General features: G+C 50.4%; 1 protein-coding gene and 1 long non-coding RNA gene across 4 annotated transcripts in view; one reads left to right on the top strand and one right to left on the bottom strand.

The window, feature by feature from the left end:
- LOC132394734 (complement factor B-like) overlaps window positions 1-21,452 on the top strand; it is a 250,516-nt gene that overhangs the window by 133,486 nt on the left and 95,578 nt on the right. For all 3 annotated transcript variants that reach the window (XM_059971130.1, XM_059971127.1, XM_059971129.1), the window contains exons 3-5: window positions 482-664; window positions 6,791-6,964; window positions 18,470-18,571. In XM_059971130.1, coding sequence (XP_059827113.1) covers window positions 482-664; window positions 6,791-6,964; window positions 18,470-18,571 — 459 coding nt within the window. The remainder of the gene's footprint in view (window positions 1-481; window positions 665-6,790; window positions 6,965-18,469; window positions 18,572-21,452) is intronic.
- Window positions 4,839-15,401, bottom strand: LOC132394736 (uncharacterized). The gene is made up of 3 exons (XR_009512410.1): window positions 15,263-15,401; window positions 14,780-14,896; window positions 4,839-5,019 (listed from the first exon to the last, which is right to left on the bottom strand). It is a non-coding gene; the product is annotated as an uncharacterized LOC132394736 (long non-coding RNA).

Here is a 21,452-nt window from a genome sequence, read left to right on the forward strand (position 1 = left end):
CTGCCTTGATCCCAGTCTTTCCCTCTCCCCTGCCACTTCACCCTGCCTTGCTCCATAGAATGAGCTCGGGGGACTAGAGTTCGGTCCAAACTCCAGAAGGGTAAGAAGTGGTGCTTTCGTGGTTCTAACATCACTATCCCACAGGCCAGGTCTACCGCGCTGTCTTTCTCTAAGGTCTCATGGGGCATAGGCTCCGGATAGCACTAGCCAAAGACATCATCCTGGACGGTCTTTCAAGTTATCCCTAGGAGAATCCACCTTTAAAGATCTTTTCTCTCCCAGAAATGAGGTATTGGCGTTTCTGTAGCTCTGGCAGTTTTTGGGATGGGGTTGCTAGCCCTATGCCCAACCTGCTCCTTTCATAGCTGGACTTGGGACTCTCCATGGTGGAGTTAAGTTTGCCATTCTGGCCATGTCCAATTATGGAGCACGGCCTAACTTCTAACTGCCTCAATGTAACGTCAGCTTTCACCTTTCTCAGCGTTAGAATGTCCAGCTCCCGTACTCGAAGATGGAATTGTCTACCCCGGGAACTTGACCTTTGTACATGGAGAGACTGTTTCATTTGACTGTTACGATGGGTACATCCTGAAAGGTTCACAGAAGAGAACGTGCATGAAGAATGGTCGTTGGAATGGGACCAATGCTGTCTGTACTACAGGATGTAAGTTCATCTTCTATAAAGGTTGGCCTTGGAATCAAAAGGATATGGACAGGATAAATGAGTGGGCAAGTAAATGAGATAAATGAGTGGGTGGTAGAAGTAGTTTATTAACAGGAAAGTGAGAAGGTTCAGTTGAAAGCCCAACATACAGGTGGTCCCCAGGTTACGTATTGATTTATTCTTGAGAATTGAGTCTACTCTGACTACCAAATCATGCTGACAAAGATAGAACTGTGGATGTGGTGTATATGGATTTTAGTAAGTTGGGAAAGCCTTACTTGGTAGGTTCATTCATAATGTCAGAAGGCACGAGATCCTGGGAGACTTGGCTGTCTGGATTTCGAGTTATCCGTAAGAAACAGAGGGTGGTTGTAGATGGAGTGATATGTGCCTGGGCATGCATGGCTACAGGTGTTTCACGGGGATCCATTGTGAGACACCTGCTCTTTGTGATTTTTATAAACAGCTTGGATGAGGAAGTGGAAGGGTAGGTCAGGAAGTTTGCAGATGACATGAAGGTTGGTGGAGTTGTGGATAGTGTAGAAGGCTGTTGTAGGTTACAGTGGGACATTGACAGGATGCAGAGTTGAACTGAGAGATGGCAGGTGGAGTTCAACCCCAAAAAATGTGAAATGATTCATTTTGGAAGGTCGAACTTGAGGCAGAGTACAACTTTAATCACAGAGAGATCCTGGAGTCCACCTTCCTCAAAGGTGCCACATAAGTTGATAAGGAAGTTAAGAAGGGGTAAGATGTGTTAGTCTTAATTATAGACATTGCAGGTCTATAAAACCCTTGTTCAGCTCTGGTTGTCTCATTATAAAAAGAATGTGGAAGCTTCAGAGAGGGTGCAGAGGAGATTTACCAGGAGGCTATCTGGATTAGAGAGGATAGGTTGAGCGTGCTAGAGGTTTTTACTTTGGGAGAAGGATGTTGAGATGTGTACAAGATAAGAGCCATGGACAGCCAGAGACTTTCTCTCAGGGCAGCGTACAAGAGGGTATAACTTTATGGTGACAGGAGGAAAGTATAGAGACGTCAGATGCAGTTTATTTGTACATGGAGTAGCAAGTGTGTGGATATTTGTTGATGGTTTTAGGGACATTTAAAAACTTCTGAGATGGATGCATGTTGATTGGGCGGTGATATGTTGATATGAAAACGGAGGGCTGTGTGGGGTTGAATTAATTTTGGAGTAGGTTTAAGAAGTTGGCACAGCATAGTGGGCCATATTGTGCTGTAATGCTCTATGTCTGTAAACAGAACTTTCCTTGTCAGAAACAATGAATGTCAGTGAGGGTCCTAACACGGATTTCTGTGTAATTTCAATGGTTATGCATCAGCATGTCCCACACCCAACCACATCAAAGGAGATGCTGGCAGAGATGACAGCAGAGAAACAGTGGCTTGAGTTTCTGGGAAAAATGAGGAAGGTGCAGGATAGATGTATTCCAAAAACTATCATTCAAACCTTTCGAATGCCAGAGTAGATATGGAAAGGATGCTTCTCATGGTGGGCAAGTCTCAGGGTAGAGGGGCTTTGATTTAAAACAGATGTGGAGAAATTTCTTTAGCCAGAGGGTGGTGTATTTGTGGAATTTGTTACCACGTACAGCTGTGGATGCCAGTTTGTTGGGTGTATTTAAGGCAGAGAATGATAGGTTCTTGATTGAACATGGCATCAAAGGATCTGGAGAGAAGGCCAGGGAGTGTGGCTGAGGGGAAAAAAGGGTCAGCCATGATCGAATGGCAGAGCAGAATCGATGGGCTAAATGGCCTAATTCTGCTCCCGTGTCATAAGGTCTTGTGGTCTAACAAAGAAATACTCAAATGGCAAAATAGTACAGCTGTGGCTGATAGGGAAGTCAAAGCAAAAGAGAGCAAAGAAAGCAAAAGGGGGCATAAAATAAAGTAAAAATTAGCGGAAGACAGAAAATTTGGAGGCTTTTAAAAACCTACAGAATGCAACTAATGTTTTGTAATGTCATGTTTTGTACTGTGTCATGTAACACCATGGTCCTGAAAAATGTTGTCTCATTTTTACTATGCACTGTACCAGCAGTTATGGTCGAAATGACAATAAAAGTTGACTTGACTAAAATAATTATTACGAGGGAAAAAATGAAATATGGAAGCAAGCTAGCAAATACTATTAAGGTGGATAGAAAAATCTTTTTCATGTTTGTAAAAATTAAAAGAGAGATGTGAGTGGATATAGCACCACGAGCAAATGAGGCCAGAAAAATAAAAACTGGGGGACAAGGAGATGGCAGGTGAACCAATTTTGCATCAGTTGTTACTGTGGAAGGCACTAACAGTATGCAAGGTGTTGAAGTGTGTGAGGGAACAGAAGTGAGTGCAATCACTATTACAAGGATGAAGGTGCTCAAAAAGCTGAAAGACCTAAGGGTACATAAGTCACCCGGACCAGATGAACTGCACCCTGGGGTTCTAAAAGAGGGAGCGTTAGAGATTGTGGCGGGATTAGTAATGATCTTTGGACTCTGGCATGGTGCCAGAGGACTGCAAAATTGCAAATATCGCTCCACTCTTTAAGAAAGGAGGGAGGCAGCAGAAAGGAAAATTATAGACCAGTTAGCCTGACCTCAGTGGTTGGGAAGATGTTGGAGTCAATTGTTAAGGATGAAGTGATGGAGCAGTTGGTGATACAGGACAAGATAGGATAAAGTCAGCATAGTTTCCTTCAGGGAAAACCCTGCTGACAAACCTATTGAAGAGATGACAAGAAGGATAGATAAAGGGGATGCAGTGGATGTTATACGAGGGGTGATTGATAAGTTCATGGCCTGAGGTAGAAGGAGTCAATTTTAGAAAACCTAGCACTATTTTTCAACATAGTCCCTTCCTACATTTACACACTTAGTCCAGCGGTCGTGGAGCATATGGATCTTGGACTTCCAGAATGTGTCCACAGCAGGGGTGATTGATAAGTTTGTGGCCTAAGGTAGAATGAGATGAGTTATACAGCTCTCGTTACATGCACATGCAATTCAACTCTTTGAATGATTATGCAGAAAGTTTGAAGTTAATGACTCATCGGGGTGATTGATAAGTTCACGGCTTAAGGTAGAAGGAGATGAATTATTAACTTCAAACTTTCTACATAATCAAAGAGTTGAACTGCATGTGCATATAACGAGAGCTGTATAACTCATCTCCTTCTACCTTAGGCCACAAACTTATCAATCACCCATCTGTGGACACTTTCTGGAGGTCCAAGATCCGTATGCTCCACACCCACTGGACTAAGTATGTAAATGTAGGAGGGGACTATGTTAAAAAAAAAGTGCTGGGTTTTCTAAAATTGACACCTTCTACCTTAGGCCATCAATCACCCCTTGTATTATTTGGACTTTCAGAAGTCGTTTGATAAGGTGCCACACATGTGGCTGCTTACCAAGTTAAGAAGAAAGTTACTAACATGGCTAGAGCATTGGCTAATTGGAGGAGGCAGCAAATGGGAATAAAAGGACCCTTTTCTAGTTGGTTGCGAGAGACTAGTAGTGTTCCACTGGGGTCAGCGTTGGGACCACTTCTTTTTATGTTGTATGTCAATGATTTAGATGATGGAATCGATGGCTTTGTTGCCAAGTTTGCAGATGATATGAAGGTTGGTGGAGGGGCAGGTAGTGTTGAGGAAACAGGTAGGTTGCAGAAGGACTTAGACAGATTAGGAGAGTGAGCAAGAAAGTGGCAAATGAAATAAAATCTTGAAAAATTCATGGTAGTAGAGATTTTGGTAGTAGAAATAAATGTTCAGACTATTTTCAAAATGGGGAGAAAATCCAAAACTCTGAGATGCAAAGGGACTTGGGTGTCCTTGTGCAGGATACCCTAAAGATTAACTTGCAGGTAGAACTGGTGGTGAGGAAGGCAAATGCAATGTTAGCGTTCATTTCAAGAGGTCTGGAAGACAAGAGCAGGGCTGTGATGCTGAGGCTTTATAGGACACTGGTGAGGCCTCACCAGTGAGTACAGTTCAACCTTCACTAATCCGGCACCATTGGGACCTGAGGAGTGCCAGATTAGTGAAAATGCTGAATTACAGAAGGATCACATTAAGCAATAGCTAACTGCCTCTTCATACCTTTAAAATGTCATGTAAATCAGTACGTTAGATAATAATGAAACAGAAATATTAAATGAGTAGCAAGTGAAATTTTAATAAAGTAATATACTGTACAGGCACAGATAAAATAAAGGTAAATGTACAGGAATTAACTTAAACAGAACAGTTGAGCACTTCCACTTCTAAAGTGAGACGTTTAATATACCTTCAGGCAAAGTTTCACGTCTGCAAGTGTGGGGTTGTCAGGATCATCAACATCTTCATCCTGAAAAATGAGTGAAGCATCAGGAACTGCTGCTGAAACTGGCTCAACGGTTTCTCCAAAAACTGTTGGTGTTGGTGGCAGCACATCTGGGTGAGCAGAAGCAGAAGTCGGAGAAAGGAGGTTTTCTATACGCCACATTTCACACGTCCGCCAGGCGGTCGGGGATTCGGTTCTGGGCCCTTCCCTCTTCACTCGCAGTTACTGAGGGAATCCCCATTATTTTCTTTTCCTCCGCTTAGTAAAATGCTTAAATTTAGCGGGTCGCCAGGCGTGCCAGCTCCCCCGCCGCTGGTTGGTGAGAGGAGCGGGTGCCGGGTGGCCGTGCCTCAGGCAAATGATATTAATAAATGCAGGAAAACCAGCAGGAATCGCCTGTCTGTGCTTACAAGAGCGCACCAACACGTGAGCAGCCAAAACGATGCGCAGCAGATTGGTGCAGTGGCCCGGGAGATTGGAAATTACAGTTGCATGGAAAATTTGAAATTAGTGCTGGATTATCGAAGGAACCGATTACAGGTGGTTGGATTGGTGAAGGCCGACTGTATTGTGAACAGATTTGGGCTCTTCATCAAAGTAAAGATGTGCTGACGTTGGAGAGGGTCTAGAGGAGGTTCACGAGGATGACTCTGGGAATGAAAGGGTTATCATATGAAGAATGTTTGATGGCCCTGGGGCTATACGATGTAATTTAGAAGGACGGGGGGGGGGATCTCATTGAAATCTTTTGCAGGTTGAAAGTCTTAGACAGAGTAGATTCCCATGGTGGGGGTGTCTGGGATAAGAGGGCACGACCTCAGGATAGAGGAGTTGTCTGTTTGAAACACAGATGTGGAGAAGTTTCTTTAGCCTGCGGTTGGTGAACTTGTGGAATTTGTTACCACAGACAGCTGTAGAGGACAGGTCATTGGGTGTATTTAAGGCAGAGATTGATAGGTTCTTAATCAGACACGGCGTCAAATGTTATCGGGAGAAGGCCGAGGAGAGGAAAGACAGATCAGCCATAATTGAATGGCGGAGCAGACTCCTTGGGCCAAATGACCTAATTCTGCTCCTGTGTCTTATGATCGTCGGAGGCTGTGCCCTCTGGTCCTAGACTCCCGAACGAAAGGAAACATCCTTTTCACATTGACTCAATGTCAGCCATTCGATATTTGATGAAGTTTCAGTGAGATTCTCCTCTCCCCTCATTCTTCTGAATTAGAGCCAGTACAGCCTCAGAGCCATCAAATGCTCCTCATACATTAACCCTTTCATTGCCGGGATCAATGGATGATTGTTTAATATCATTTCCAGTGCATAGTGTAAAGGAGAATGTATTAATTGTCTCTGTATCCAATGTAGCACAAAATTGCAGTAAGATTAAGAACACCATAATTATAAATACATAAGTTAGGTTATGTACATAGATTGTATGTCTGTAAAATGGCACTAGGCACAGTTGTGTCTGTATGTAGGGTGACTCAGACAGCAGGTGATAAATTAAAGGTGGTTGGGGGTGTGGAGGGGTGGGTTAATGGGTGAAGCTGTTGGACAACTTTACCACTTGGGAAAAGTATCTGTTTTTGGGTCTGGTGGTCCTGGCATGGATGCTACGTAGCCTCCTCCCTGATGAGGGAGGGACAAGCAGTCGATGAGCATGATGATGGACTGGCCCTTTACAATGATACTCGCCCTTTCCTGGCGCATGTGTGCGTGCGTGCGCTTGTGTACGTACACTACCTACTGTGCACTTGTGCCCTTGCCTCTAATGCCTTATCCCGTACCTTTCAAGTGCAAGAATGCTCTCATCCGGGGATTCCGGCAGGCGGCAGGAAAGCTGGAACGAGATACAACATTGGAGACAAGGTCCAGTACGATTGCAACAGCGGGCTGGTGTTGGTGGGATCGACCGTTAGGGAGTGCCTGGAATCGGGCGACTGGAGTGGCATGGCGCCCATGTGTTTGCGTGAGTATCCACTCGGGCTTGGCGGCTTCCCTGGGGGCTGTGTGTGGCGGCCATCTGTCTGGTGAGTCTCCACCCGGGTCTGTCTGGTGAGTCTCCACTCGTGTCTGTCTGGTGAGTCTCCACCCGGGTCTGTATGGTGAGTCTCCACCCGGGTCTGTATGGTGAGTCTCCACTCGTGTCTGTCTGGTGAGTCTCCACCCGGGTCTGTCTGGTGAGACTCCACTCGTGTCTGTCTGGTGAGTCTCCACTCGTGTCTGTCTGGTGAGTCTCCACCCGGGTCTGTCTGGTGAGTCTCCACCCGGGTCTGTCTGGTGAGTCTCCACCCGGGTCTGTCTGGTGAGTCTCCACTCGTGTCTGTCTGGTGAGTCTCCACCCGGGTCTGTCTGGTGAGTCTCCACCCGGGTCTGTCTGGTGAGTCTCCACTCGTGTCTGTCTGGTGAGTCTCCACCCGGGTCTGTCTGGTGAGTCTCCACTCGTGTCTGTCTGGTGAGTCTCCACCCTGGTCTGTCTGGTGAGTCTCCACTCATGTCTGTCTGGTGAGTCTCCACCCGGGTCTGTCTGGTGAGTCTCCACCCGGGTCTGTCTGGTGAGTCTCCACTCGTGTCTGTCTGGTGAGTCTCCACCCGGGTCTGTCTGGTGAGACTCCACTCGTGTCTGTCTGGTGAGTCTCCACTCGTGTCTGTCTGGTGAGTCTCCTCCCGGGTCTGTCTGGTGAGTCTCCACCCGGGTCTGTCTGGTGAGTCTCCACCCGGGTCTGTCTGGTGAGTCTCCACTCGTGTCTGTCTGGTGAGTCTCCACCCGGGTCTGTCTGGTGAGACTCCACTCGTGTCTGTCTGGTGAGTCTCCACCCGGGTCTGTCTGGTGAGTCTCCACCCGGGTCTGTCTGGTGAGTCTCCACCCGGGTCTGTCTGGTGAGTCTCCACCCTGGTCTGTCTGGTGAGTCTCCACTCATGTCTGTCTGGTGAGTCTCCACCCTGGTCTGTCTGGTGAGTCTCCACTCATGTCTGTCTGGTGAGTCTCCACCCGGGTCTGTCTGGTGAGTCTCCACCCGGGTCTGTCTGGTGAGTCTCCACCCGGGTCTGTCTGGTGAGTCTCCACTCGTGCCTGTCTGGTGAGTCTCCACCCGGGTCTGTCTGGTGGGTCTCCACCCGGGTCTGTCTGGTGAGTCTCCACTCGTGTCTGTCTGGTGAGTCTCCACCCGGGTCTGTCTGGTGAGTCTCCACCCTGGTCTGTCTGGTGAGTCTCCACCCAGGTCTGTCTGGTGAGTCTCCACCCTGGTCTGTCTGGTGAGTCTCCACCCTGGTCTGTCTGGTGAGTCTCCACTCGTGTCTGTCTGGTGAGTCTCCACCCGGGTCTGTCTGGTGAGACTCCACCCTGGTCTGTCTGGTGAGTCTCCACCCTGGTCTGTCTGGTGAGTCTCCACCCGGGTCTGTCTGGTGAGTCTCCACCCGGGTCTGTCTGGTGAGTCTCCACCCGGGCTCCCAGTTTCACTGGGTCTGTGTGTGGTGGCCAGTGGTCAAAGAACACTGAGGCTGTCTATAGGAAGGGTCAGAGCTGTCTCTATTTCCTGAGGAGACTGAGGTCCTTTAACATCTGCTGGACGATGCTGAGGATGTTCTACGAGTCTGTGGTGGCCAGAGCTATCATGTTTGCTGTTGTGTGCTGGGGCAGCAGGCTGAGGGTAGCAGACACCAACAGAATCAACAAACTCATTTGTAAGGCCAGTGATGTTGTGGGTTGGAACTGGACTCTCTGACGGTGGTGTCTGAAAAGAAGATGCTGTCCAAGTTGCATGCCATCTTGGACAATGACTCCCATCCACTCCATAATGTACTGGTTAGGCACAGGAGTACATTCAGCCAGAGACTCATTCCACCGAGATGCAACACTGAGCGTCATAGGAAGTCATTCCTGCCTGTGGCCATCAAACTTTACAACTCCTCCCCTGGAGTGTCAGACACCCTGAGCCAATAGGCTGGTCCTGGACTTATTTCCACTTGGCATGATTAACTTATTATTATTTAATTATTTATGGTTTTATATTGCTATATTTCTACACAATTCTTGGTTGGTGCGGCTGTAACGAAACCTAATTTCCCTCGGGATCAATAAAGCATGTCTGTCTGTCTGGATCTGGAGTCTGGCTATAAACCAAGAGTGACTGGAAGTGCTGAATTCAACACAGAGTCTGCAAGGCTCCAATGGGCCCTGACAGAAGACTGGTTGGAGTGTGAGTGAGAGTGGAATGGGAAGTTTAGAGCAATATTGCAGGCTATCGGGAGATTGATCACTAAGGAGCATGGCCTCGGGAAAGGGGGTGGTGCCGAGCGAGCGCCACGTGGTAGGAGGGTGGTGCCACACGGCAGGAGGGGCATCACTGATGGTGCCACACGGCAGGAGGGGCATCACTGATGGAGTGCCACACGGCAGGAGGGGCATCACTGATGGTGCCACACGGCAGGAGGGGCATCACTGATGGAGTGCCACACGCCAGGAGGGGCATCACTGATGGTGTCACACGCCAGGAGGGGCATCACTGATGGAGTGCCACACGGCAGGAGGGGCATCACTGATGGAGTGCCACACGGCAGGAGGGGCATCACTGATGGAGTGCCAGTCGCAGGAGGGGCATCACTGATGGAGTGCCACACGGCAGGAGGGGCATCACTGATGGAGTGCCACACGGCAGGAGGGGCATCACTGATGGAGTGCCACACGGCAGGAGGGGCACCACTGATGGAGTGCCACACGGCAGGAGGGGCACCACTGATGGAGTGCCACACGGCAGGAGGGGCATCACTGATGGAGTGCCAGTCGCAGGAGGGGCATCACTGATGGAGTGCCACACGGCAGGAGGGGCATCACTGATGGTGCCACACGGCAGGAGGGGCATCACTGATGGAGTGCCACACGGCAGGAGGGGCATCACTGATGGAGTGCCAGTCGCAGGAGGGGCATCACTGATGGTGCCACACGGCAGGAGGGGCATCACTGATGGAGTGCCACACGGCAGGAGGGGCATCACTGATGGAGTGCCAGTCGCAGGAGGGGCATCACTGATGGTGCCACACGGCAGGAGGGACATCACTGATGGTGCCACACGGCAGGAGGGGCATCACTGATGGTGCCACACGGCAGGAGGGGCATCACTGATGGAGTGCCACACGGCAGGAGGGGCATCACTGATGGAGTGCCACACGGCAGGAGGGGCATCACTGATGGTGCCACACGGCAGGAGGGGCATCACTGATGGAGTGCCACACGGCAGGAGGGGCATCACTGATGGAGTGCCAGTCGCAGGAGGGGCATCACTGATGGAGTGCCACACGGCAGGAGGGGCATCACTGATGGAGTGCCACACGGCAGGAGGGGCATCACTGATGGAGTGCCAGTCGCAGGAGGGGCATCACTGATGGAGTGCCACACGGCAGGAGGGGCATCACTGATCGAGTGCCACATGGCAGGAGGGGCATCACTGATGGAGTGCCACACGGCAGGAGGGGCATCACTGATGGAGTGCCACACGGCAGGAGGGGCATCACTGATGGAGTGCCACACGGCAGGAGGGGCATCACTGATGGAGTGCCACACGGCAGGAGGTTCATCACTGATGGAGTGCCAGTCGCAGGAGGGGCATCACTGATGGTGCCACACGGCAGGAGGGGCATCACTGATGGAGTGCCACACGGCAGGAGGGGCATCACTGATGGAGTGCCACACGGCAGGAGGGGCATCACTGATGGAGTGCCACACGGCAGGAGGGGCATCACTGATGGAGTGCCAGTCGCAGGAGGGGCATCACTGATGGAGTGCCACACGGCAGGAGGGGCATCACTGATGGAGTGCCAGTCACAGGAGGGGCATCACTGATGGAGTGCCAGTCGCAGGAGGGGCATCACTGATGGAGTGCCACACGGCAGGAGGGGCATCACTGATGGTGCCACACGGCAGGAGGGGCATCACTGATGGAGTGCCACACGGCAGGAGGGGCATCACTGATGGTGCCACACGGCAGGAGGGGCATCACTGATGGAGTGCCACACGGCAGGAGGGGCATCACTGATGGAGTGCCACACGGCAGGAGGGGCATCACTGATGGAGTGCCAGTCGCAGGAGGGGCATCACTGATGGAGTGCCAGTCGCAGGAGGGGCATCACTGATGGAGTGCCACACGGCAGGAGGGGCATCACTGATGGAGTGCCACACGGCAGGAGGGGCATCACTGATGGTGCCACACGGCAGGAGGGGCATCACTGATGGAGTGCCACACGGCAGGAGGGGCATCACTGATGGAGTGCCAGTCGCAGGAGGGGCATCACTGATGGAGTGCCAGTCGCAGGAGGGGCATCACTGATGGAGTGCCACACGGCAGGAGGGGCATCACTGATGGTGCCACACGGCAGGAGGGGCATCACTGATGGAGTGCCACACGGCAGGAGGGGCATCACTGATGGAGTGCCACACGGCAGGAGGGGCATCACTGATGGTGCCACACGGCAGGAGGGGCATCACTGATGGTGCCACACGGCAGGAGGGGCATCACTGATGGAGTGCCAGTCGCAGGAGGGGCATCACTGATGGAGTGCCAGTCGCAGGAGGGGCATCACTGATGGAGTGCCACACGGCAGGAGGGGCATCACTGATGGAGTGCCACACGGCAGGAGGGGCATCACTGATGGAGTGCCACATGGCAGGAGGGGCATCACTGATGGAGTGCCACACGGCAGGAGGGGCATCACTGATGGAGTGCCACACGGCAGGAGGGGCATCACTGATGGAGTGCCACACGGCAGGAGGGGCATCACTGATGGAGTGCCAGTCGCAGGAGGGGCATCACTGATGGAGTGCCACACGGCAGGAGGGGCATCACTGATGGAGTGCCACACGGCAGGAGGGGCATCACTGATGGAGTGCCAGTCGCAGGAGGGGCATCACCGATGGAGTGCCACACGGCAGGAGGGGCATCACCGATGGAGTGCCACACGGCAGGAGGGGCATCACTGATGGAGTGCCACACGGCAGGAGGGGCATCACTGATGGAGTGCCACACGGCAGGAGGGGCATCACTGATGGAGTGCCACACGGCAGGAGGGGCATCACTGATGGAGTGCCACACGCCAGGAGGGGCATCACTGATGGAGTGCCACACGGCAGGAGGGGCATCACTGATGGAGTGCCACACGGCAGGAGGGGCATCACTGATGGAGTGCCAGTCGCAGGAGGGGCATCACTGATGGAGTGCCAGTCGCAGGAGGGGCATCACTGATGGAGTGCCACACGGCAGGAGGGGCATCACTGATGGAGTGCCACACGGCAGGAGGGGCATCACTGATGGAGTGCCAGTCGCAGGAGGGGCATCACTGATGGAGTGCCACACGCCAGGAGGGGCATCACTGATGGAGTGCCACACGGCAGGAGGGGCATCACTGATGGAGTGCCACACGGCAGGAGGGGCATCACTGATGGAGTGCCAGTCGCAGGAGGGGCATCACTGATGGAGTGCCAGTCGCAGGAGGGGCATCACTGATGGAGTGCCACACGGCAGGAGGGGCATCACTGATGGAGTGCCACACGGCAGGAGGGGCATCACTGATGGAGTGCCAGTCGCAGGAGGGGCATCACTGATGGAGTGCCACACGCCAGGAGGGGCATCACTGATGGAGTGCCACACGGCAGGAGGGGCATCACTGATGGAGTGCCACACGGCAGGAGGGGCATCACTGATGGAGTGCCACACGGCAGGAGGGGCATCACTGATGGAGTGCCACACGGCAGGAGGGGCATCACTGATGGAGTGCCACACGGCAGGAGGGGCATCACTGATGGTGCCACACGGCAGGAGGGGCATCACTGATGGAGTGCCACACGGCAGGAGGGGCATCACTGATGGAGTGCCACACGGCAGGAGGGGCACCACTGATGGAGTGCCACACGGCAGGAGGGGCATCACTGATGGAGTGCCAGTCGCAGGAGGGGCATCACTGATGGTGCCACACGGCAGGAGGGGCATCACTGATGGTGCCACACGGCAGGAGGGGCATCACTGATGGAGTGCCAGTCGCAGGAGGGGCATCACTGATGGTGCCACACGGCAGGAGGGGCATCACTGATGGTGCCACACGGCAGGAGGGGCATCACTGATGGTGCTACACGGCAGGAGGGGCATCACTGATGGAGTGCCACACGGCAGGAGGGGCATCACTGATGGAGTGCCACACGGCAGGAGGGGCATCACTGATGGAGTGCCAGTCGCAGGAGGGGCATCACTGATGGTGCCACACGGCAGGAGGGGCATCACTGATGGTGCCACACGGCAGGAGGGGCATCACTGATGGTGCCACACGGCAGGAGGGGCATCACTGATGGAGTGCCAGTCGCAGGAGGGGCTTCACTGATGGAGTGCCACACGGCAGGAGGGACATCACTGATGGAGTGCCAGTCGCAGGAGGGGCATCACTGATGGAGTGCCACACGGCAGGAGGGACATCACTGATGGAGTGCCACACGGCAGGAGGGGCATCACTGATGGAGTGCCAGTCGCAGGAGGGGCATCACTGATGGTGCCACACGGCAGGAGGGGCATCACTGATGGAGTGCCAGTCGCAGGAGGGGCATCACTGATGGAGTGCCACACGGCAGGAGGGACATCACTGATGGAGTGCCACACGGCAGGAGGGGCATCACTGATGGAGTGCCAGTCGCAGGAGGGGCATCACTGATGGAGTGCCACACGGCAGGAGGGGCATCACTGATGGTGCCACACGGCAGGAGGGGCATCACTGATGGAGTGCCAGTCGCAGGAGGGGCATCACTGATGGAGTGCCACACGGCAGGAGGGGCATCACTGATCGAGTGCCACATGGCAGGAGGGGCATCACTGATGGAGTGCCACACGGCAGGAGGGGCATCACTGATGGAGTGCCACACAGCAGGAGGGGCATCACTGATGGAGTGCCAGTCGCAGGAGGGGCATCACTGATGGAGTGCCAGTCGCAGGAGGGGCATCACTGATGGAGTGCCACACGGCAGGAGGGGCATCACTGATGGAGTGCCACACGGCAGGAGGGGCATCACTGATGGAGTGCCAGTCGCAGGAGGGGCATCACTGATGGAGTGCCACACGGCAGGAGGGGCATCACTGATGGAGTGCCACACGGCAGGAGGGGCATCACTGATGGAGTGCCAGTCGCAGGAGGGGCATCACTGATGGAGTGCCAGTCGCAGGAGGGGCATCACTGATCGAGTGCCACACAGCAGGAGGGGCATCACTGATGGAGTGCCACACGGCAGGAGGGGCATCACTGATGGAGTGCCACACGGCAGGAGGGGCATCACTGATGGAGTGCCACACGGCAGGAGGGGTGATGCTAAGGGAAGGCAGGTGACACACCATCAATGCCTGCTCAGTTACCAGAAGACACAGGAGAAAAATTAAGCCATTCAGTCAGATCCCACTCAACCCCACCACTTACCTTTTCACCATATCCTTTCATGCTCTGACCAAAACCGTCAACGTCCGCTTTCAATATACCCACAGACTTGCCCTCCACCGCTGTCTGTAGTAGAGCATTCCGTAGGTTCACTACTCTCTGGCTAAAAATTTCCTCCTTACCTCTGTTCTAAAAGGTCACCCCTCAGTTTTGAAGCTGTGACCTCTAGTTCTGGATACCCTCCATCATAGGAAACATTCTCTCCACATCCACCCTATCTAGTCCTTTTAACATTCAGTAGGTTTCAATGAGATCCCCCTGCATTCTCGGTGCTGTTCTAATTCTGCTCACCAGACCTGGAATATCTAGCAGTAAAGTTACCTACCACGGGAGTTCTCTGGGGTCATTTTGGTAGCAGTTGCATTCCACCTCAGGCCGATGCCAAGCAGGCTTTAGGTGATCTGTGTCAAGTCAAACTTGAATTTCTGGTAAGTACTTGAACCTAGAGGCAAAAGAAAATAAAATTTTAAAGTAAGAGCAAGAATTCACTGATAGACCGGACGGAACCTACTGCCTGAGTGCTGGAAATTCAAACAACAACACACACAAAATGCTTCTCCCTATAGATGCTGCCTGGCCTGCTGTGTTCCACCAGCATTTTGTGTGTGTTGTTGCCTGAGTGCTGCTTCTTCCCGGAACATTTGGGCAGACCCCGCAACGCCACAGCGGCTGTCCGGGAGCAGCGTTGGAATCGTGATAACATGCCGAACTTTAAATAACTTGCGCTGCTGTCACTGCGTTGGGGTGAACTTCGCCACGGGAGCATCGCGCGCAGGCACTTCTCGGGGCTTAAGAAGAGCTCGCGAACCTTCGAGAGAGTTCGCCCACAGAGGCCATGACGGTCCATTAGAGAAACGGAGGTGCAGGTCCGAATTTGTCTACAAAGTCCGAGAGGCAGCCAGCTTTTTCACCTTCTTATGACTAGACTTGACCTAATGACTGACTTTTAACTAACGGAACTATCAAACTGCCGCACTAGCGAAAAATAAAAGGGAAAAAAAAGGAAAAGTTGTTTGGTCATAGATTGGAATCCGGTTAAAAAAAAACTTTCGGGTAGGCGTATTCAATCCCTTTCAAGTGGGGAAGCTGCACATGTTCAAGGAACAAGAACTCAGACTTGACAATCTGAGCAATGGAATCAACATTCACGAAACAGGGCACCCTAACGCCTTCACAATCGCTTTGAGAGATTTTAACCAGGCCAGTCTGAAAAAAATCACTGAGCAACTACCATCAACAGATCACTTGCAATACCAGAGGAAACAACACACTGGACCATTGCTACACCACCATCAAGAATGCCTACCATGCTATTCCACGCCCTCAATTCGGGAAGTCTGATCACCTGTCTGTACTTCTACTCCCGAGTACAGGCAGACACTGAAGACTGCAGCACCAGCAGTGAGGACCAAGAGGGTACAGACAAGAGAAGCACAGGAGCACCTACAGGACTGGACTGTATTCAGGAATTCATCTTCGAACCTGGATGAGTATGCTGCAGTTGTTATCGACTTCATTAAAACCTGTGTGGATGAGTGTGTGCCCACAAAGACTTACTGTACATTCCCAAACCAAAAGCCGTGGATGAACCAGGAGTTATGTCGTCTGCTGAAGGCTCGATCTGTGGCATTCAAGTCTGGCGACCCAGGCCTTATATAAGAAAACCAGGTATGATTTATGGAGGGCTATTTTAAGGGTGAAGAGACAATTTCGAATGAATTTGGAGGTGACATTGGATGCACAGCAATTCTGGCAGCATCTGCAAGACATTACTTCCTACAAAGCGAAACCCAATAGTATGAATGGCAGCGATGCTTCACTACCAGATGAACTCAATGACTTCTGTGCACGCTTTGAAAGGGAGAATATAACTACAGCTGTGAAGATCCCTACTGCACCTGATGACCCTGTGATCTCAGTCTCAGAGGCCGATGTTAGGCTGTCTTTAAAGAGGGTGAACCCTCGCAAGGCGGAAGGTCCCGATGGAGTACCTGGTAAGGCTCTGAAAACCTGTGCCAACCAACTAGCGGGAGTATTCAAGGACATTTTCAACCTCTCACTGCCATGGACAGAAGTTCCCACTTGCTTCAAAAAGGCAACAATTATACCAGTGCCTAAGAAGGATAATGTGGGCTGCCTTACTGACTATCGCCTAGTAGCACACACATCGACAGTGATGCAATGCTTTGAGAGGTTGGTCATGACTAGACTGAACTCCTGCCTCAGCAAGGACCTGGACCCATTGCAGTTTGGCTAATGCCACAATAGGTCAACAGCAGACGCAATCTCAATGGCTTTCCACACGGTTTTAAACCACCTGGACAACACAAACACCTACGTCAGGATGCTGTTAATCAACTATAGCTCAGCATTTAATACCATCATTCCCATAATCCTGATTGAAAAGTTGTAGAACCTGGGCCTCTGTACCTCCCTCTGCAATTGGATCCTTGACTTCCTAACCGGAAGACCACAATCTTGCCGGATTGATGATAATATCTCCTCCTTGCTGATGATCAACACTGGCGCACCTCAGGGGTGTGTGCTTAGCCCACTGCTCTACTCTGTATATACACAAGACTGCGTGTCTAGGCATAGCTCAAATACCATCTATAAACTTGCTGGCGATACAACCATTGTTGGTAGAAACTCAGAGGGCGTACAGGAGTGAGATATGCCATCTAGTGGAATGGTGCTGCAGCAACAACCTGGCACTCAACATCAGTAAGACAAAAGAACTGATTGTGGACTTCAGGAAGGGTAAGATGAAGGAATATATTCCAATCCTCATAGAGGGATCTGAAGTGGAGAGAGTGAGCAGTTTCAAGTTCCTAAGCGTCAAGATCTCTGAGGATCTAGCCTGGTCCCAACATATTGATGTAGTCATAAAGAAGGCAAGACGGTGACTATACTTTATTAGGAGTTTGAACAGATTTGGTATAACAAATACACTCAAAAACTTCTATAGTTGTACAGTGGAGAGCATTCTGACAGGCTGCAGCACTGTCCATTATGGGGAGGGGGTGCTACTGCACAGGACTGAAAGGAGCTTCAGAAGGTTATAAATCTAGTCAGCTCCATCCTGTGTACTAGCCTACAAAGTACCCAGGACATCTTCAGGGAGCGGTGTCTCAGAAATGCAGTGTCCATTATTAAGGACCTCCAGCACCCAGGGCATGTCCTTTTCTCACTGTTACCATCAGGGAGGCATCAGGTATATTTTTACCCTTGCAGTTTCTTAACGGCATCCACATAGATTCAACATTTTCTGACCCTATCACACCTCTTTCTAAAGATGTAATTCCATATCTTACCAACACAGCCACACCACCACCTATGCCTTCCTGCCTGTCCTTTCAATACAAAGTATATCCTTTGATGTTAGACTCCCAACTGTTACCTACTTTCACCACGACTCATCGATGCCCACGTCATATGACCAATGTCTACCTTGTCAAAGTTTGTCTACCTTGTCAAATGTCAAAGTTTGTCCACCTTATTCTGAATGCTACGCACATTTAAATACAGCACCTTCAGTTCTGCATTCTTCGACTTTTTGAACTTTTCTGCTGTGGTACAATTTAATGCTTTACATCCATCATCTACTCATAAACCTGCTGGCTCATCCTCAGCTCTATCATCCTGGTTCCCATCTCCCTGCCATACACTCCCAACCACTCTAATTACGTTACAGTTTAGACCTCGTAACAGCCGCCACTGAGAGCCCACTCCCAATGAATCCCAACTTCTGACATTCAATAAATCAGAAATTAATCTGTCTACTTAATCACCGAGCGCTGAGTCCAGACTGTGATTTACGGATGCCTGTCCTGGAATCAAATCCTGTCCTTTCCACCATCTCTGTTTCTGACTACTTCTCAGCCGACTCTGTGTGTGGGCAGTTTTGGATGGTCAATAATGGGAAAATCTACATAAAAATGAGGGCATTGCTTATAAACCTGGAGGAGAGCGGATATATTTCCCATACTGAACAAGCTCTCACTTTGCTCCACAGACCCGAACTCCTTCGACACGCCTGAAGAAGTAGCAGAATCTTTCTCAGCCTCACTGACCAGCACTCTGGGCATAAGCCGCAGTGACCCCTCGAAGTCTTCAGGTGGTAATAATTATTATTTCTCTATCATATTGTTTCTGTGAAATAAGTTGTTCTTGCTTGTTTATTTAATAATACAGGACAAACAAGCAGGAACAACTTATTTACGAGATAGAGCCATTGCGAATACACATAAGATGCAGAAATCAGTCAGTGGGGAACACCAGAAATATGCTGAATTATGAGGATATTGAAAGACTTTGGAACACGAACAGAGTGTTGTCCCAATAGAAATATTTATAACTGGTATCATCCCAAAGGCACTACACAACAGCATTAAAGAATTAGGGCAACACAGCATTACCTGTGTAAATCTTCAGACAGCCACAATACTAAACAGTACAAAAGTTCCTAATAATTGAGAAATTGCTTTTACTTTAGCTCTGACTTCACTTGTCAGCCATTGTCTTTCTTCCATTCAAAAATTTCTTCTTCTTGGGAATATATCTGTCTTGCACATCCCTCATTTTTTGCAGAAACTCCAGCCACTGCTGCTCTACTCTCCTTCCTGCTAGTGTCTCTTTCCAGTCAACTTCGGCCAGTTCCCCTCTCATTGTTTTTTTTTATTGAAGTGCAATTGTGAACAACAGCCAGATCAGAAATGCTGATCAAGTCAACTAGTTCCTAAGGAGAACTCTGATAGGCCAATCAGATGGTTCACTGCTGCTCAGTGACAGAACACAAAAAATCGTATGTACAATTAAGAAACATTAAAAAATAGTAGAAATACTGGAGTCATGATGAAGTCTGCTGGAGAGACATTTATACACATGCTGTCCTCCATAATTCAGAGAGACAGAAGGATAAGGTGGCAGGGTGACAAAACGTGGCAGGAGCACTTGGAACTAAAAACTAATCCCTACCGGGAGAAAACAGCACCTGATCTTTCCACACTGTTCTCCAGCAGTTTAAGTCCAGCCAGAACATAACTCACAAGTACTTTTGAGAGTCAGGTATTAACCCTACCTACCAACAACCAAGCATTGCCATCCTGGTCCCCTTCATGATAGTTTATGAAGAAGCTCGTGACTTCCCTCCCAGAGATGACGGGTGTTTGTGTACTTGACTCTTGAAGGCTTGGACCCCATCGCCGCAGATGTTTCCAACCACAGCATCTGGGAGGCTGTTCCAAATTCTGATAGCACAGTGAAGGAAGCTTCTGTCCAGTGTGTAGGTTCTCACATCAGGCATAGAAACAGCACGAGCAGGCATAGATAATCTTGGTCATGTGGTGCGCTGTCTCTCATAAGATGAAGGCAGCATGTTGCAAAGGTCTGAGGGCTGTGGCTGGTGTGCATTTTGTACAGCACAGTAGCTGCAGCAACCTGTGGTCTGTGGTGTAAGCTACTGATGGCTAGCTTCTCACGAGCTGTGGCTTCACCAACACCTATAAGCCTGAGAGCCTTTCTTTGAGTGTAATCAACCTGGCTGAGGACACTCTGTGAGGCACTCATCCATGATGAGCAGTCTCAAATTTCAAAATGAACTCGATCATATTGTGATCACTGTTCCCGAAGGGTTCCTTAACCTTAAGCTCTCTTATCATCTCTAGATCATTGCACAACACCCAAACCAGTACAGCCGATCCCCTAGTGGGCTCAACAACAAGCTGTTCTAAAAAGCCATCCCTTAGACATTCTACAAATTCTCTCTCTTCCTTGAGGTCCAGTACTGACCTGGTTTTCCCAATTCAATTTCGTATTAAAATCCCCAACGATTATCATGACATTGCCCTTCTGACACACCTTTTCTATATCCTACTGTAATTTGTAATCCACATCCCGGCTGCTGATTGGAGGCCTGTGTACAACTGCCATTAGGGTCCTTTTACCCTTGGCATTTCTTAACTCAACCCATAGAGACTCTACACCTTCTGATCCTATGTCATCTCTTTCCAATGATTTATTATTATTTCTTATACACAGAGCCACACCACCTCCTATGCCTATATCTTTCTGATACACCGTATATCCTTGGACGTTCAGCTCCCAACAGCAGCTGTCCTTTGGCCAAGTTTCAGAGATGCCCACGACGTCATATTTACCAATCTGTAGCTGAATTTCCAGATTGTCCATTTTATTTCTTATGCTGTGTGCATTCAAATCTAACACTTTCAGTCCAGTATTTGTAGCTTTCTGTTTTAACTGCACCACGCCTCTATTGCCCTGTAACTCATCCCACTGGCTTGATTAAACCTTATCTCCCGCCTGTCCTTTCTGTCATCTCTGTTGCACACTATCTTTGATTTATTTCTGTGTTCCCCTCCCTCAGCCTCATCACTCTGGTTCCCATCCCCCTGCCAAGTTAGTTTAAACTCTCCTTAACAGCTCTATTAAACCTGCCTGTTAGGATATTGAACCCCTCTGGGTTCAGGTATAACCCGTCCTTTCTGTACAGGTCGTACCTCCCCCAGAAGAGGCCCCAATGATTCAGGAACCTGAAGCCCTGCTCCCTACACCAGTCTCTCAGCCACACATTAACATGCCTGATCATGCTATTCTTGCACTCGCTAGCACGTGGCACAGGCAGCAATCCTGAGATCACCATCCTAGAGGTCCTGCTTCATAGCTTCCTGCCCAACTCTCTGAATTCTCTTTGCAGGACCTCCTCTCTTTTTCTACCTATGTCATTGGTACCAACGTGCACCAAGACTTTTGGCTGTTCACCTTCTCCCTGATCTGAGACATCCTGTACCCTGGCAACTGGGAGGCAACTGAGACACCATCTGGGTATCTCTATCAGGCTGACAGAACCTCCTGTCTGTTCCCCTCATGACTACCACATTCCTCATCTTCCTCTTTCCCTTCTACACCGCAGAACCAGGCTCAGTTCCAGAGACCCGATCGCCGTGGTCAACCCCCCTCAACAGCATCCAAAATGAGAT

This window comes from Hypanus sabinus, chromosome 5 (genome assembly GCF_030144855.1).
Source record: "Hypanus sabinus isolate sHypSab1 chromosome 5, sHypSab1.hap1, whole genome shotgun sequence".
Taxonomy (NCBI): domain Eukaryota; kingdom Metazoa; phylum Chordata; class Chondrichthyes; order Myliobatiformes; family Dasyatidae; genus Hypanus; species Hypanus sabinus.